General features: G+C 36.1%; 4 protein-coding genes across 7 annotated transcripts; 1 reads left to right on the forward strand and 3 right to left on the reverse strand.

Annotated features, from left to right (window-relative positions):
• Positions 1 to 1465: 1465 nt before the first annotated feature.
• LOC131534814 (spexin prohormone 2-like) lies at positions 1466 to 2904 on the reverse strand. The gene is made up of 5 exons (XM_058767853.1): positions 2297 to 2904; positions 2141 to 2215; positions 1998 to 2052; positions 1757 to 1834; positions 1466 to 1669 (listed from the first exon to the last, which is right to left on the reverse strand). The coding sequence occupies exons 1-5, from the start codon at positions 2297 to 2299 to the stop codon at positions 1593 to 1595; spliced, it is 288 nt and encodes a 95-aa protein (XP_058623836.1). The 5' UTR covers positions 2300 to 2904; the 3' UTR covers positions 1466 to 1592.
• Positions 2905 to 3041: 137 nt separating this feature from the next.
• On the reverse strand, positions 3042 to 11562 carry tesmin (testis expressed metallothionein like protein). 4 transcript variants are annotated; one of them, XM_058767848.1, is made up of 12 exons: positions 11422 to 11562; positions 10284 to 10653; positions 10050 to 10148; positions 9888 to 9962; positions 7547 to 7724; positions 7047 to 7156; positions 5981 to 6051; positions 5808 to 5867; positions 5536 to 5638; positions 5299 to 5436; positions 5104 to 5222; positions 3042 to 3874 (listed from the first exon to the last, which is right to left on the reverse strand). In XM_058767848.1, the coding sequence occupies exons 2-12, from the start codon at positions 10632 to 10634 to the stop codon at positions 3679 to 3681; spliced, it is 1500 nt and encodes a 499-aa protein (XP_058623831.1). In that variant the 5' UTR covers positions 10635 to 10653; positions 11422 to 11562; the 3' UTR covers positions 3042 to 3678. The 4 variants fall into 4 exon arrangements, with proteins under 4 accessions (XP_058623831.1, XP_058623833.1, XP_058623830.1 ...); XM_058767850.1 differs by lacking the exon at positions 11422 to 11562 and adding an exon at positions 11088 to 11408 and having other exon boundaries at positions 7047 to 7150; XM_058767847.1 differs by lacking the exon at positions 11422 to 11562 and adding an exon at positions 11088 to 11405.
• zgc:110339 (uncharacterized protein LOC550490 homolog) lies at positions 11495 to 13857 on the forward strand. Its single transcript, XM_058767851.1, has 6 exons — positions 11495 to 11641; positions 11735 to 11786; positions 12781 to 12968; positions 13073 to 13228; positions 13307 to 13417; positions 13516 to 13857. The coding sequence occupies exons 1-6, from the start codon at positions 11495 to 11497 to the stop codon at positions 13627 to 13629; spliced, it is 768 nt and encodes a 255-aa protein (XP_058623834.1). The 3' UTR covers positions 13630 to 13857.
• Positions 13858 to 14008: 151 nt separating this feature from the next.
• Positions 14009 to 18123, reverse strand: gal (galanin/GMAP prepropeptide). The gene is made up of 6 exons (XM_058767852.1): positions 17948 to 18123; positions 17779 to 17859; positions 16535 to 16589; positions 15161 to 15247; positions 14876 to 14947; positions 14009 to 14140 (listed from the first exon to the last, which is right to left on the reverse strand). The coding sequence occupies exons 2-6, from the start codon at positions 17857 to 17859 to the stop codon at positions 14079 to 14081; spliced, it is 357 nt and encodes a 118-aa protein (XP_058623835.1). The 5' UTR covers positions 17948 to 18123; the 3' UTR covers positions 14009 to 14078.
• Between the last annotated feature and the right edge of the window lie 431 nt (positions 18124 to 18554).

Here is an 18554-nt window from a genome sequence, read left to right on the forward strand (position 1 = left end):
GATTAGCGAATCAGGTAGCGATTTCAACGAGAGGGGGTAATAATTTGGCAGGGGTCGAAAATGGGCACAATTCCGCTGCACTATCAATGCCTGTGGTGATATCCCAGTCCGTACAGAGAAAGCAGCCTTTCAGCTCTTCTGTTTCTTCCCCCTCGGCCTTGTCCAGACCTTCACAGTTTGCATTTCGGGTTTACAGGTCTTAAAAACTGACCGGTAAATTGGCAGCAGGAGGATAACATTGTGATCGGATTGGAGGGGTTTTAAAGAAATAAATAGCTTCATTGAGCAAGGTGACAAAAAAAAATAATAATTTGGAACTCTATCCAAATTTGGAACACCCCGCCATAAAAAAAAGTACTGTTTTCAACATCGATAAACCTATGTTTTGTTTTTTTAGCATCAAGTTAGAATGATTTCTGAAGGATCGTGGATCGGGAATAAATTATATTAAATTGCAATATTTCACAGCGTGACTATTTTTACTGTATCAATTAAATGTAGCCTAGCTTGGTGAGCATAAGATACTTAAAAATATATATACAGTAGTGTTTTAACATATTGGATAAATATTAGCCTATAGCCTACTCACTTTTAAAGATGATAAACATAGTTTTTAATCAAACTATAGTGCAGGTGTGAATTTTGATTGACTGAAAAAATGTCAATCTTTTATCATCTAGGAATTGACATCATATTTAGTGGGAAAACAGTACAAACATGAGCAAATATTAGTGATGGATTACTGAATTTTGTGATGTTTTGATGCACTCGTTTGTAATCATAACCATTTATTTGAATCCCTTAAGTTAATTTTCCTGGCACCGTGTAAACAATCAAGCAATGATGTTAAAGTGCCTGAGCTTTACCAGAGCATCTGAAAGTCCATTCATACAAATACTTAAATTACAACACAAACATATTCAAAATGGCTTGCTGCAAAGTTTGTGAACCTGAGAAAGTGAAACTGGCTAAAGGCATGATGCCAGAGACAGTGTAGATTAAGTTATAAGCTCTGCAAAGCAAGTAAGTTCATATTTCTCTGTTAACCAGAACTCATATTGAGAGAGAATATCTCCCATAGTGTTTTCAGTGAATACAATGAAGGGCATTTGAGGACAGTGAAAGAAGCCATTGCTCTGGGAGCAGGAGACACGTCTGGCTCACATGATCTGATTTCTCCTTTTGCAGCTGTTGGACTTTGGCTGCGAATCAAAGGTATATTTAAGGTCATCTAAAGTACCTCAGCTGGGTTGGATGGATTTATGTCTGTATCTATATACAATGACTTCACTTTATTAAGAAAAGTGCAACTAAAAGTGAAAAGCCACTGAAACAAATGTGGATGCACACAACTAGGCATGTGAGTCAGCTTCAGTGTGAAGGTTATCTTAACACATCAACCACAGTTCGATTTATAAAAACATGACTAACACCACTGTCAGAACATATACCATCAATCCTAAAAGATATAAAGCCCTATCTAAACAGTAAAATAAATGAAAATTCTCCCACGTATTTGACATAAATAGATTTATTTTGAATCTTAAACATTACAAAATATGGCACACTGTACAGACCCAGCAAACAAAAAGTTAACGGATAACAAAGTTGTGCATTGTGAACAATCCTGATTGTTTTCTTGCATTCAGCGACTTCAGTTTCTGAAACCCTTCAAGAAAACACAACAGTCAAGATTACTTCATTTATCTATAGCATCTGCACCCATTTCACATATTAAGAAATTATTGATCCACACCTTTGAGAACTGCGTACCAGCTTTTCAACCCTGAACTTGAAATAATATCATCAATGTCAGGAACAAACCGTCTTCCATCTGGGGGGAGAAAGGGATATTCAATACAAATACGGCAAGCAATCAAAATCATATCACAGTTTCAAATGGAAGAGTATCAGCTAAAACAAACACTCAGGATCAGCATTAACAGGCAATCGATTTGATTACTTCAAGAGTATTAGGGAGGCCAGGCAACACTCACGTTTTCCCTTTAGGTAAAGCATTGACTGTGGTCCCCAGTTCTTAGATGAAGTGGTCTATTAAAAGACATAAACAGTCAATAAGTAAAAGAAACAGCATACGTAATCATAATAAAAAAGTATTTAACACTCAAAAAAACCTTACCTTTTGAATGCAATGACACTCTCTGACCAGTAAAAATATCACTGCGCACGTCCATAAAATCCACATTCTTGATATCTATTAAAAGAAAATAGATGAAAAATTACGTGTTATTCTATGCTAATGCATGCACATAAAAACAGGTATATGCATATTTACCATTTTTGTCGGATCAAGAACGGTTTTTGATCAGAAGATCTTAACAAATCTGAACGGTCCAGTTCTCTACTCCTCTATTTATGTCCTTCTTTAACAACAGGACCCAAGGTTCGATATAACCCCCTGCGAGAGACATCACTTGCTTGCACCTTGTCCTATCATGGGAACGCTCTCTACATTAACCTGCACAAAAGCCTGACGTCAAGAGCATCTGCCATAATGAAAATCAATACGGTGAGGTCTACCCTACAGCTGTGTCTCTAAAATCTCTAAAAACACACGTTTTTCCTAAGAGTGTCTCAACCTTGAATCCAGAATGGCTTGAACTGAGTTGCCTGCATAAATAGAGGTCACATTTGAACTAAAGTGGGATTTGAGCAGGATGTCAATCAATTTATATATATATATATCTCACTGGAACAGAAAAAAAAGTCACTGATGCATGAACGCAGTGACATCTCCATTACAGAAAAAACATACACAAATGGCAAAATGAAAATGCCACACTAAATTTCTAATGTATGGAAATGACTGCACTGAGAACCTGACCGAAATTCCCTGACACAAGAACCGAGATCAAGTTTTCGAACAGTAAAAATGTTTTCAGGATAAGCAGCAGGTTATGTGGTCATATAAATTAGATAATATAAATGATATTAATATTTATATTAAAATATGAATAAAATCTTCAGTTCAAATAATTTAGATGTGATGTGGTGGGAATGAATGGAAATCAAAAATGAAATTATAAATAATAATAAATATTTTAATAATTTTTAAGTAACATACCATTTATATTTAAATAAATAAATACTGACACAGAAAAAAAAGTCACTGATGCATAAACACAGTGACAGCTCTATTACAGATAAACAACTGCAAATGGCAAAATGATAATGCCACGCTAAATTTGTAATGCAAGAACCGAGATCAAGTTTCCAAACAGGATAAAATATTCCAGAACAAGCAACAGGTAATGTAGAAAAAAACAATGTAAACATTGCTCCTGTTCAAATTGTTTAAAAGCAAGGTTTTGTCAAAGATTTAGCTTTCTTTGGCTATAAATACAATATAATATACAATAATATCAACATACTGCCAATAAAAACGTGGTTGGAATCATTTAAATAACAAAAATAAATAAATAATTTTTCGATAATATATTTAAATAAAAATAAAACGTTCAATTAAAATCTTGCAGATGTGAACTGGTGGGAATGAAAATAAATTAAAGGATAAATAAATAAATAAAATGTGCTATTTAAGTCGTGAGGATATGAACTTTTATAGCATCTCTTAATGTTGAGGTAAATGAAAACAAACACTTGTTGGGAACCAAAGCACATCTGGATCAATCGTAACACTGAGCATTTGTTCCCCAGCTACTCATTGAATTGCACGCTGGTGGATTTGAATATTGATCGGACAATCTGCGTCAGGCACTGGCCGAACTCCTCCAAAATCATTCTCTCAGCGTGAGCCGAAGTGTTCCCTTCCTTCTCTGCCTCTTCAGCCTGGGCGAGGAGACAGCCGCATGTGGCTTCCACTACATCGGGCGTGATGCACACCAGAGGACTCCTATCAACAGAGACACCCTCAGTGACCAAAGGAATAACAAAACCCTACTGCTCTCATTTACTACCATTTGAAAAACAACCAACAAAGCACGACACAAACAGTAGCCTGTAACCTCAATCTCATTGGGCTAGTTCACAGTGTTGCCATAAATGTGGGCTGACAGTTTATAGAAATCCATGTCCAATCAGTCTTCAAGTGACACTGAAGGCCTCTTGATTCACATTATCTACAACCTTGAAAGTCTTGGGCCCTTATTTTTACTCTTAAAATATAATCGATATGACATAGCCGACAGTTCCACTTATTGCTGTGAGTGACTCTAATTGCATATGTGCTCGTGGTGTCACACGGAGGAAGTGGAGGTGGGAGGGAAACTCCTACTAAAAGACCACATTGTTACACAATATAGCGGAAGTGAGGTGTATATATAATACTGTATTTTTGATATACAGTGTTGGCCAAAATGATTAGAACAGAGTATTTTCACAAGCTAAAAAACGGTTTTAAGTCAGTTATGTCTATCTTTTGCTGTAGTGTGTCAGTAGCAAAAATATCAGTTTCCATTTCCAAACATTCATTTTTCATTAATTGTAATAATCCAGTGAGATTTTTGTTTGCACAAGGAGTCTGACATCAACCAGTGCTCCACACAAAGATCTGATCTGATCATCATCGTCTGTCTGGAATGACATGAAGAAACTGAACAAACTGAGACCGACTAAATCCAGAAGAACTGGCAACGTCTCCAAGATGCTTCAAGAAACCTCCCTGCAAAGCTTTCTGAAAAACTATGCGCAAGTGCACCTAGGGCAAACGCTGCTTTAAACACAAAGGATGCTCAAACCAAATGTTGATTTAATTTAGTTAACAGAAGTTAATTGATAAAGAAAATCTATTTATGACATTATTTTTGACAGCATCCTCATTTTACAGCATTTTTACACAAGTGCTTAAAACTTTTAACAGTACTGTAGCTTTGAAGGTAGGTTTCTTGAAACATCTTGGAGACACTCCCATTCAAAAGTCTGGGGTGAATATGATTTGAAAGAAAGAAAGAAAGAAAATCTTTTTTTCAACAAGGACACATTAAACTATACATCAATAAATCATAAAAAAAGCCAACAGTTCCTAGTGTTTTGATTTACATTTTTAAGAAAAAAAAACCACTGCAAACATTATTTTATTTTATTTTTACATTTTTATTAGTATTACAATGGTATTACATGTACCTGGTCGGGTAGTAGATGCTGAAGTCAGGCCTGTCCCGCTCAGAGCTCTTCTTCGAAGGACTTTCCTCATAGTTTCGGCAGCCCACACACTTACAGGTGGATGTGCACATGATTTTGGCCTGTGTGGAATTGCAGTGTAGAGTGGCTCCAAATAAATACACTATTGAAAATATACTACTGATCAGGTCAGTTTACCTCATAACACTCGCAGTAGTTCTTCAGGCAGCCTGAACGCTTGCAGTTGCAGCCTTTTGTGTGACATCCCTTCACATTCCCCTGTTTCCTACTGCCAATCTTAGGCCGAAAAGCCCCTGGATTCCTGTCCAGACAGGCCTAAAGAAAGTGTAGAATATAAGAAGTTTTTCAGTGGCATCTAGTCAAAGAGACCATTTAAGTTGGTTTATTTTAAGAGGTTTCTGTCATGTGGTTGACCTTTATAGCCTGGGATCTCTCCAAGTTATGTTCAGTATTATTGTAGCAGTTTAAGCATTTGCAGTTGTTGCAGACATCTCCGTTCGCAAAACATTCACAATAACTGCCAAAGAAATTATTTGGTAAGAACTGATTTTTCATGGTCGGGACATAGCAGTTATTTTTGTACGGAAGCATCAGTCATCATTACCAAAGCAAATAAATTTGTTGGGCTCAGTAGAGGTTACATCTGAACAAATGAAAGGCAAAAAAAAAAACATGAAAATACCTACAGTTTCAGACACTGAGATTTTGTGCAGTTGCAGGGTCGCTTTGATTTTTCCCACTTCACACTAATAAACAAAGAATAGTTATACCATAATTTAAACTTTTTTACAAAAATTACAGGTCAGTCGTCAAGAATGAATGTGAGAGCCATGAGGATTTATAGTAATGACATTCATACCGTCTACGTCCTTTGGTCTGTCCTTCCTCTTCCAGTTCTACAATCTGAGTAGGGCAAAGTGCCTGATGAAGCTAAAAAAAAAAAAAAAAAAGGAAAAAATAGTATTTATTAATTTAAAATTAATTTTAACTTCAGGTCCTTCCACAACATTTCAACAGGATTGAGGTGGTTGAATGAATTGTGTGACCCACTTTCTCTCTATTGTTCAATAAATGATGGCAAGCCATCCTGGTCCAGAAGCAGTAAAACAGGCCCAAACCATGATACCACCATTACCATGTTTCACAGATGGGATAAGGTTCTTATGCTGGAATGCGGTGTTTTTCTTTCTCATTTAAAACAAAAAGTTCTATTTTGGTCTCATCTGTCCACAAAACATTTCTCCAATAGCCCTCTGGCTTGTCCACATGATCTTTAGCAAACTGCAGAAAGGCAGCAATGTTCTTTTTGGAGAACATTTGTTTTTTTTTCTCCTTGCAGCTCTGCCATGCACACCATAGATGTTCAGTGTTCTGCTGATGGTGGACTCATTAACATTAACATTAGTCAATGTGAGAGAGGCCTTTAGTTGCTTAGAAGTTACTCTGGGTTCCTTTGTAACCTCGTGGAGTATTACAATGATCTTGAATTACTATACAAACTTGTTGTATTATACATTGAATTATTCAAACATGTGTGGTGAAGATCATATTGATAGATCCCTGTTCTTTAAATAAAACAGGAGACTCACTGACACCTGACTGCCATCCCATCTCATTGATTGAAAACACCTCTGAATAGATAGACTCTAATTTTGCCTACAAATTAACTGCTAATCCACTCATAAATATGTAATGCCTTTTCTTTTTTTTTATAATTTTGCATAATGAAAGTAATGTCACAATTGAAAAATCTTAATTGTGTTAATTGTGTGGGGGCAATGTATGGCAAACATTTCCTCATGAGATTTACTGATTATGTAAGTATAGGCCTATATATATATATATATATTTATCTGCACTATGATACATGCTAACCATTTACTCCATGTTTCAAACTGACTGATGAAGTTTCACAGCAAAACTACCTGTGAAGCATAAGGTCCTGGTGCGAGGTTGAATGTGACACCTGCAGATGTCTTGTGGGTCTGAAGCAGTCCGGTGGATGCAAACTTCTCCGAATGTCCGGCATCTGATGCTGGACAGGACATTCAAATACTTCAACAGTACATTCAACTACTAACCTCATAGTAGATATCATAACGTATCTATATATAATTTCCATTAGCTTTCAAAATGCTTGCGTTTATTTTTAACAACAGTAAATGCATTTAATTTTACATGCAAAAAGGATTATTTATATAGAAGACTGAAAGGCACAGCAACAAAATAAGGCCTGTTCAACTCTAAGGAGCATGGGAAGCATGGAAAATGGCCACGAAACACTAAAATTATCATGGTTTTGGCACCAAAAAAACCTTAATATGCATTACACATAGACCTCAGGGGAAAAAAATAAATGATAAAATATGCATTAAATTAATTAAAAGGTCTACATTTTGTAATCGTTCAAGTATAATCGTTTCACCTTTTCCAGTGGGTGAGTGGTCCTCAGTAGGGCAGCTCTGCTCAGATGGGTTTGGCAGAGACACTGTGTTGAGATCCGTCATCAGAGAGTGAGGAATCTGATCAGGACCGCAATGGTTCAGCATGACGACCTGCCCTCCACCGGTCACATCACACACAACCTGCACTGGCTGTAACATCTTAGAGAAGATGGCCTATTTCATCAATTTTGAAATGGCTTCATTTTTATTTATCACATATAAATGACAAATATTTTATTATACTACTAGATGTTTGAACCGTGACTGATTTTTAGTTTTCTTTTTGAGAGAATAATGAGAATTATGACGTGTGTTTGTTTGTGGCAATAATAATATATATATATATATATATATATATATATATATATATATATATATATATATACATATATGTGACCCTGGACGACAAAACCAGTCTTAAGTGTAAATTTTTCGAAATTGAGATTTATACATCATCTGAAAGCTGAATAAATAAGCTTTCCGTTGATGTATGGTTTGTTAGGATCTGACAATATTTGGCTGAGATACAACTATTTGAAAATCTGGAATCTGAGGGTGCAAAAAAATCAAAATATTGAGAAAAACATCTTTAAAGTTGTCCAAATGAAGTTCTTAGCAATGCATATTACTAATCAAAAATGAAGTTTTGATACATTTACGGTAAGAAATTTACAAAATATCTTCATGGAACATGATCTTTACTTAATATCCTAATGATTTTTGGCATAAAAGAAAAATCTATAATTTTGTCCCATACAATATATTTTTGGCTATTGCTACAAATATACCCCAGCGACTTAAGACTGGTTTTGTGGTCCAGGGTCACATATATATATATATATATATATATACAGTGAGGAAAATAAGTATTTGAACACCCTGCTATTTTGCAAGTTCTCCCACTTAGAAATCATGGAGGGTCTGAAATTGTCATCGTAGGTGCATGTCCACTGTGAGAAACATAATCTAAAAAAAATCCAGAAATCACAATGTATGATTTTTAACTATTTATTTGTATGATACAGCTGCAAATAAGTATTTGAACACCTGTCTATCAGCTAGAATTCTGACTCTCAAAGACCTGATAGTCTGCCTTTAAAATGTCCACCTCCACTCCATTTATTATCCTAAATTAGATGCACCTGTTTGAGGTCGTTAGCTGCATAAAGACACCTGTCCACCCCATACAATCAGTAAGAATCCAACTACTAACATGGCCAAGACCAAAGAGCTGTCCAAAGACACTAGAGACAAAATTGTACACCTCCACAAGGCTGGAAAGGGCTACGGGGAAATTGCCAAGCAGCTTGGTGAAAAAAGGTCCACTGTTGGAGCAATCATTAGAAAATGGAAGAAGCTAAACATGACTGTCAATCTCCCTCGGACTGGGGCTCCATGCAAGATCTCACCTCGTGGGGTCTCAATGATCCTAAGAAAGGTGAGAAATCAGCCCAGAACTACACGGGAGGAGCTGGTCAATGACCTGAAAAGAGCTGGGACCACCGCTTCCAAGGTGGTCCGCTTCCAACTTTTTGGTCATAATTCCACTAAACGTGTTTGGAGGAAGAAGAATGATGAGTACCATCCCAAGAACACCATCCCTACTGTGAAGCATGGGGTGGTAGCATCATCTTTGGGGTGTTTTTCTGCACATGGGACAGGCGACTGCACTGTATTAAGGAGAGGATGACCGGGGCCATGTATTGCGAGATTTTGGGGAACAACCTCCTTCCCTCAGTTAGAGCATTGAAGATGGGTCGAGGCTGGGTCTTCCAACATGACAATGACCCGAAGCACACAGCCAGGATAACCAAGGAGTGGCTCTGTAAGAAGCATATCAAGGTTCTGGCGTGGCCTAGCCAGTCTCAGACCTAAACCCAATAGAGAATCTTTGGAGGAGCTCAAACTCCGTGTTTCTCAGCGACAGGCCAGAAACCTGACTGATCTAGAGAAGATCTGTGTGGAGGTGGGCCAAAATCCCTCCTGCAGTGTGTGCAAACCTGGTGAAAAACTACAGGAAACGTTTGACCTCTGTAATTGCAAACAAAGGCTACTGTACCAAATATTAACATTGATTTTCTCAGGTGTTCAAATACTTATTTGCAGCTGTATCATACAAATTAATAGTTAAAAAATCATACATTTGTGATTTCTGGATTTTTTTATTTAGATTGTCTCTCACAGTGGACATGCACCTACGATGACAATTTCAGACCCCTCCATGATTTCTAAGTGGGAGAACTTGCAAAATAGCAGGGTGTTCAAATACTTATTTTCCTCACTGTATATATAGATGTATAGGGCATTTGAGAGAGATAATACCTGACAAATATTGGACGTGTCATCTGGAAGCTTCTGGTCATGAGGCGACACAAGAAGAGCATGAGGCTGATTTCTCTGAAAAATTATATATGAAGAATCCATCAAGTCCCTTTGAACCAAGCTTCACATACACGACACAATCATCTTCAGGCTGCACATTACATCGTGATGTCTGAATCCCTGATGTGTAGAATAACCCTCCAGACTGTAAACATCTGCACCATCAGAGCTGATACTTGTGACAGCTCGACAGATCTCTCCCTATGAGACAAAGAATTCAGCAAAGTTTTACTTATTTAATGAGTTAAAGACATAACATGTTTGCTTTATGTGTTCGGTTCTGACTCGTAATTTCAGATTTCACATAGAAAATACTTTCAATTTCTGCACACTCACTGACGACATGCCATAATGAAAAGCCTCCTGGGATGGCCAGGAGCTGTACGGTTGGCCTAGCACATGCTGATAATGGCTAGACTGAGCCAGTAAGTATTCAGGATAGGACGCTGAACTGAAGTGGGCTACTGGAGGCAAAGGATCACATGTTAGCTGTGGAAGAATCCTGTAAGTGGTGTAGTCGTCCTCCCGCAGGGACTCTTCCATCCTGGAGTATCCCGGTACTGAATGCATCCCATGACTGATGAGATTTGCCATTCTAGGACTTTCATGGGTGTGGTGTAAAGGAACTAGAGACCCTTCAGATATGTCTCTTTTGTAGCTGTACTCTTGGTCCTCCAACTCATTCATTCTCCTACTCTAGATGGCGCTGGAATCACACAGGCAAATAAGAAAACTGAATGTTAACCTTCAGATGCTGTATAAAAATGTTATAAAACAGTTTTCACTTTAATTTTAAGATTTCTATTTGATTTCAATTACAATTATATTATTATTATTATTATTATTAAAAACAACACTGGTCCCGACTACGTAATGTAAAGTTGTATAGTGAATATACATTTTTCTAACGTTATACTCTTCAGTAAACTATTCCATTCTTAATATATTTATTTTGTGTTGAGTTAAAAAGCTATCAAAAAATGTATCTAATATAAACAGATAACCAACTATTTAAATAAGATGTTTAGTTTATTTACTTTGAGGTGAACTGGTTTTGCTAGCGATTTCGCTAATCATTCGTCCACCTCAAGATATTAGTAAACTAAGTTATCAGATCTGTTGACATTATGATATACTTACCAGATAACTAAGAGCGTAATGGGTATTTTGACCGCTTAAATAAACAAAATTAACTTGTTTTTCGACGTTTCAGATAACCTACTATAAGAAAGCGCGAATTTAACGGGATTATTTGAGCTCACGCGCATAAACACCGCGAGAGGGCGCGCGCATCTGTATTTCACGTAATTGTGTTTTATTTAGTAAATCCGCTTTGTAAACAATATATTAAAATGATTTAACGACGCATTTTCACACAACATTACAAAACTAAGAAAATTTAGCAACGTCACCTTCCCTTCTCGTTTTTAATGCATTAGCTAATGTTTGGAGGTTGGACGCTTATGAAACTAACCCCGCCTCCAGCCGGATTTAAATTGTGAAATACTTTAAAAGAGCGCGCTTGGAGTGCTCCCCACGTCTTGAAGATGAAGATCAACTTCTCAAAGTGTCACTCGGTGCTCATCACGGGGGCAAACAGAGGTCTCGGACTGCAAATGGTCCGACAGCTGCTCGATACGCCGAACAGACCCCAAAAGATCATAGCAACCGCGCGGAATCCAGCCGCTGCAAAGGTAGGCCATCACAGTGCACCATAACATCTGTGCACAATAAACATATCTGGACAAGTGGCTTAACTAGTGATTATGGTTTGCTGTCATTGTCAGGAACTGCAAGAACTCGCCAAATCGCATCCAAACGTTCATGTTTTGCCTCTAGGTGAGTTACATTGTCACGTGACTAACACGGAGGTGCTTAACAAAATATGTGAATTATTAAATTAAATTAAATATTCCACTTCTGCATCATCATCATCATCATCAAGACGATATGTGTATAGAATTCTGTTTGTGTTTAGTTCACTGACTATTTTCTTTATCTGTTTGAATTTTTCAATACTTATATATATATATATATATATATATATATATATATATATACATTCATAAAAAAATCATTATTGTTTAATAATTAAAACAATAAATACCACCTAACCTCCACTATAATGCATAAATCACATTGAAATAATATACTAGTGGAGAGCAATTCTTATATATGTCCAGTAGGTGGAGACAAAAGACAAAGAAAGGTGATTCTTATTGACATCGACACATATACTGTTTTATTTCCACAAAAACTCTAAATATTCCATGATAAACTAAATATAAAAAGTCCAAATTATATTTATGTATTTGTTATTTATAGGATTTAAACGTTTCTGGAAATCATGGGAATATCAGGGGGGTTTTAAATGGTGTTTTTCAAATAGTGAACAGTGTTATTTTTGTATCATTTATATACTATTATAGTATATATTCATATTTTATACATTTTCATTTTTATATGTTCAGTTTTAGTAATTCTGTTATGTGCATTTTAGTTTTTTGTCATTTAAGTTCAAGTTTAAATCTGAACGTATGTCATTTTCCATATAGTTGGTTAATTCCAAGCATTACTTAAATGGCTTAAAACTATTTTTAATAGTTTTAGTTAACAATCATAACACTGGTCCTGCATAAGTAACAGAAAGTTGTGTAGTGAATAAGTTTTCTAGTTATGCTCTTCCGTATAATATTTCAATAGTTATCTCTTTTGTGTATACAAATAAGCCATTGAGATGTTTGATTTGAAAACAAATTGGTCTTTTGAGTCACTTCTTTTTAATGAACCGGATCAAATGGATTCACAAATCAGTCTATCTTTATTATTTCAGATGTGACCAGTGACAGCAGTGTGAATGCAGCAGCGCAGTCAGTGGAATCCTTCGTGGGCGCGGATGGTTTGAACTGCTTAATTAATAACGCGGCGATTAATATACCATCTGAACTGGACACGGTCACTCGAGATGCCATGATGAAAACCTATGAGAGTAACACAGTGGCTCCTCTTTTTGTGACCAAGGTAATATGACTGGATTAATTAGCATCCAAAGGCGACTGTAATCTTTATTAACGGTATTTTATTTTCAGTGTTTGTTCATTTGAATACCCCATGATCTTTTTCAGGCTTTTCTGCCGTTGTTGAGAAGGGCGGCAGCTGAAGGCGGTGACATGGGGTTCCAGAGAGCCGCGGTGATCAATGTGTCGTCCGTCCTGGGATCTGTGCAGCTCAACTGGGGCGAGGGTGCGAGCTTCAAGAGTTATGCATACAGGGCATCTAAGGTAAAACACCTGTTTAGTTGCTTTGTGGGAAAAATGATGAATTCTATATACTCAACTTTGATTTTTGACACATTCTAGAGCGCCTTGAATATGGTTACAAAGTGTTTGGCTGTCGATCTGGAAGCTGAGAAGATCTTATGCGTCGCCCTTCACCCTGGTTGGGTGCGCACTGATATGGGCGGACCAATGGTGAGTCTGAATGTGGTTATTTTTTTTATTTTTTTCTTCTTTTTTTAGTTGTCTTGATAAAAATGGCTTTGTTTTAACCCATTTTCTTTCATTTGAAGGCACCTTTGAGTCCAGAGGAGAGCATATCATCAGTGTTGTCTGTCATTTCTGGATTAACGGAGAAGCATCATGGTGGATATGTGGACTACACTGGGCAAAGCTTACCCTGGTGATCTCCATACTGTGTCACACTGTCTGAGTGCCAGATGACCGCTGAGAAGCTAAGACCAGAGAAACAGCCTGCTGTATTAATTATTCATGTTTCCACCTGTATCTACTGACCAAGAAGTAAAATAGTGAAGTAACCTTAGGTCTTTGGAGAATTGAATTGTAATGAAAGGTTACAGGGGTGTGTTTATACTTTGTCGTGGATATTGCCTTTTCTATGAATATAAAATAAAAGATAAGACAGACAGTAAGGTGAGTCGAATGCCATTTATGAGTTTTATTTTTGAATCCATCTCCACATCAGCTGTCAAGTGATTGTGACAGATTAAAGTTGCGTGGTAATATTGAGAGTTTAGCGTGTGGAGAAGACGTTGAACGTTAATACAGCCTCTGAGAGCGAGTTCAGCCGGGTGCAGTGGAGGTCATGGTGTGTCGGTGCTGGATTCGGTTGAAATTAGGGTTGACTTATTTCCTCTGACGTGAGAGAGGAAGGCAGACTGTCGAGAGCTCCGATTTCTGCAGTACAAATGTGAGAATTAGAACAATTCACTTTCTTGCAGTCAAATTAAGCTCTTATTTGCCTCAAACCTACAGAGATGGTTATTCAGAATGCACGGTGTATATACATTACTTTTCTTTTATGTGTCTGTTTATTAATATTTTGATGGTTCCAGTTACTAGTATAAGTCAGAGGTGAATTCTTTTAATTTATTAATTGAACTTTGCTTTGGAATTTGAAATGAATTGGTCAACACTTACAGGACACATTTGAATTTAAGCTGGAATGACTGGATTGAATGGTTAACAGTAACACCGCAATTGAATTTTAATAGGCCAACGCAACAAAAAAATGGCCGAAAACTGAAAACATCTATATTGAATTTTTTTTTTTTTTTTGTTTCTGGAAAAAAAAAAAAATACAGGGTAAAAAAAAACCTGTAGTATTGCCAAATATCATTACAATTAAAAAAAATACAAGTAAAAATAAAATAATTTTATCTAATATTTCAGTATAACATGATCCTACAAAAATTAATTTTAAATTTAATTAAATGAATCAAAGGCTTATATATATATATATATATATATATATAAAATATATTTTTAAATGTATATACTTTATTTATTTATATTTATATACTATATAACTATACTCCCAGCAATTTGAAGTTGATATGTCTTGATTGTAGTTTCATAAATCTGATAAAAAAATTTAAAAAAAATCTCAAAATAAATAACAACTACACTTACCTTTTAATTTGAGATAAGAAAGAAAGTCTATAATAGTGTGGACAATATCCTCATCTGCTATCCTCAGAGCTGCTAAAAAGCAAAAACAAGATTTTATAAGGTCATTCTCAGTTATTATTTTACTTCCAAAGCCTTACCACAACATCTGTGAAAGTACATTAACGATAAATGAATTGTGTAATTAACCTCCCAGCCTTTAGAGAGTCTAATAAACCATATAGAACAATGATCTTAATTAACACAAATCCGTTTTGGGAGTCCCTACAGGCGGTGCATGTTTCTTACCTGTCTTGAAATCTTCCTCTATGGGCATTTCTCTCTTGCCTGCCAGTCCGTGCTTGTCGCTAAGGGTCCTGTGGCTGTCTATGGCATCTGATCACAAAGCAAAACCACACATAATCACATTGATCGTTTGAACAGCCCACTGAGCACCACGCCGTCAGACCCTGACGCCCCGGCTGATATTCATAGACCTGCCTGTGGCACACATATGTTCCTAATGCGACAAGTCATTACCCGAGGAATATCTTTTTGGTTGGGTTTCTGTTTTTGGGACAGATTGAGTAGAGCAACCTGCAGGAATTGAGTCATGGAATTGCTTTTTTGTTGCAAGGCAAAGCACACGCTCACATCCTTGTGAAAAAGAAGTGTACTTTTGGTGTACTTTAAATCTTAGAAGTGTATTTTTAAAATCTGCATTTGCAGATGATATTACATAAATTAAAGAAAGTCCTCTTTCATGACTATGTTTATTAACACATGGAAATAATATACTTAAGTGCAAGTTTTTGGACACTTAATTGCGTAAGTAATCTTTTAAAAGTATTCTAAAGTGTACTCCTTTTTCACAAGGGCACCCAACGCAAAAAAGGGCAGTTTGACAGCAAAAAAAACAAAACAAAAACAGCAAAAGCTCATAGCAAGTGGACCAGCAGAGACAGAGGGTAAAACGAAAGATAGAGGATGTAAAAAGAGTGAAAGCACCTATAATAGACTATTTAGCGGCTATATATTCAGAAAGAAACCTGCTGCTAAAGGGGTTAGTACTAATAATTGAATTTAAGACTATGGCAGTATTTAGAAAGTTCATGAAGAATATTTCATGCATTCGCACACAGAATATGTAGCTAAACGATGCCCTCAAACAGCAATGATTGATCTTTCCAGTTTAGGTGAAAAGATCTTTCTTTGATTGTGCCGAATGGAAACTTCACCAGCAATGCAAAACAGCACAAAGAGCAAAACGCCACAGAGCAATTCCTCCTCTGACTTCAATAACCTGCAGGTGCTATCTTACATTGACCAAGCAGATCTTCTCTCCCCCTTGCACTGGGAGTATCCTTAATCTGTATAAGGTGATCAATACGACCTGAAACACAGGGAGCTTATGTAACTGACCTACACAGGTGAGCTCAACATCAGTGCACCCCAACACATTTCATCAAAGAGAGCGAACAGGCCTGCACAGATAAGGACAAACTAAAGAGTCCAAGGTTTAAAAAGCAGACCTGTGAGCTCAAAGCAAAGCAGAAAAAATTTAGGCCTATACGTCAAATCATACGCAACTGTTTTTTAATAAACAGATATGGGGAAAGATAGAGAGTGGTATTATTGGAGAAGACAAAAAAAAGTCTACAAAAGATGTAATGGGGAACTCACGAGGACCGAGGAGATACCCAGCGCTGTTGAGGGTCCATCCTCTCTTCTCCTTTGCCTGTTTTATAGAATATTTAGTATATAGGAAGTACAAGTTAATAAATATATACTGTAAAAACTGTTAGCTGTGGTTGCCAGAAATTCACTGTAAAAATTGTTTCAGATATTACAGAATGACATACATGCCCATTTTACAACTAAGGAATGCATATTTACATTTAGTCATTTAGCAGACGCTTTTATCCAAAGCGACTTACATATTTTATTAAGTGATATAATGTTAATATACCAATCTACTTGAACTAACGAAAAAACTAATGTTTTTCGCCATAATTTATAAATTCAGAGTTTTTACTTGCAAAAAAAATTGTAATAAAATTTCACAGTATTTTACTGTAAAACTACATAAAATGCAATGTTTAACTATTTATAGTTTTAACACAGTTTTATTGTAGGCTATAGCATTTTTATGCAAAAATTACAAACATTTTACAGTGTAGTTGAGACTGGGGCTAAGCCTCATATCTCAGTAACAGAAGGTTTTGAGTCAAAATTGAAATGATACGAATAATTGTTTTCTTTTGCAACAGTTTTGTATAATGGTTCAAAATCCTAATTAATATGTCATTTAAATAAAATAAAAAAATCATTTAAAAACCATATTTTAGTCATATATGCTGATTTTTACCTACATGGTTAAAGGCTATTTTAACTGTTTAGTCGGGGCAAGTTGTTACGTGGTTTATATGTTATAAATGTAAGCTACGTGTTTCAATATTTGTTTTTCCATAGCAGTTATTGTTATTGACCTTATACGCTACCTTTTACATTCATGCTATTAAATAATTTTGCCAAAAACCCTATAATATTCTATTTAATGCCGTATCCCGTTGTGACAACTTACTCCATACAGCGCGACAACATGTCCAGGTACTGGGGCATGTTGTCACAAAAGTAAAAGAGCGTTCTTTTTCTTCTAACAGTGCAAATGTTAAATATTTACAGCGAAGATTTAAGTTACGTGTTTAAACAAAAATTTGAAATTGTGAGAACAATTTACTAAAAAAAACGAATTGTAAAAATTGTGACAACTAGCCCCGGTCTCCCCTATAAAGATGTTTCAAGGGAGTGTTGTTACACAGAACAGTTCCTATATCTTCAAAACAAAATCACTGTTTCCGTAATTTAACATGCATTAAAACATACAGGATTAAATATTAATTATTTTGAATCAAAGTAACTCTTACCGCAATCACCATTCCGAGTGTTTCCGTAAGAAACGCGCACACAATAAGAGACACGCAAACTCCACCGACACACCTGTGCATCTGAAAAAGCAGCATCAGTGAAGTATTATGCAACATACAGAACATGCACAATCAGAAGAAAACAGAAAGGAGAAGTCTGAGAACTTACCCTGAGTATCAGTCGGGTCTTTGGAGAGTAAAAACACTGGTAGGCTAATATTCCTGCTGCTTCTTGCTCCTGGTCCTCTGATGCTCCTGGGATCCGGCGCCTTTTATTGAAAGGGAATGTCTCACCTCTGACGTACTTACCTCAAAAGGTGACACTGGCAGGCTCTTCATCAATGACTCCAGAGCAAATTACCAAAGATTGAGTCTGTTTGTGTCTATGGATCAGTTAATTAGCGTCTTATTGATTATTGTATTGTCATAGAAAAGACCCATAGTTCACCTTCAAGAACCACCTATCAGATCTATTTAAGGAAATTATATTGTGGCTTTTACATTTTCCAGTTTGGCATTCCATGCTCAGCATAAGCTCACACATTTTACAATAACAGAAACATTATTTTGCTTCAGATACTCTTAAAATGTACCACATGAATGCTTCTAAAGGATTAAAGAAATAATGTCCTTGTTGACCAATAAATTAATAAATGTTAGAGTTATGTCAGGTTATTTTGCAATTAAATTGAAATTAAGTTATTTTCTTTCGATGTGAGAGAAATAAAAAGAAGAAATCTTTTTAAAATCTATACTCTGAAAAAGTTTTACAAATG

Source organism: Onychostoma macrolepis, chromosome 25 (assembly GCF_012432095.1).
Source record: "Onychostoma macrolepis isolate SWU-2019 chromosome 25, ASM1243209v1, whole genome shotgun sequence".
NCBI lineage: Eukaryota > Metazoa > Chordata > Actinopteri > Cypriniformes > Cyprinidae > Onychostoma > Onychostoma macrolepis.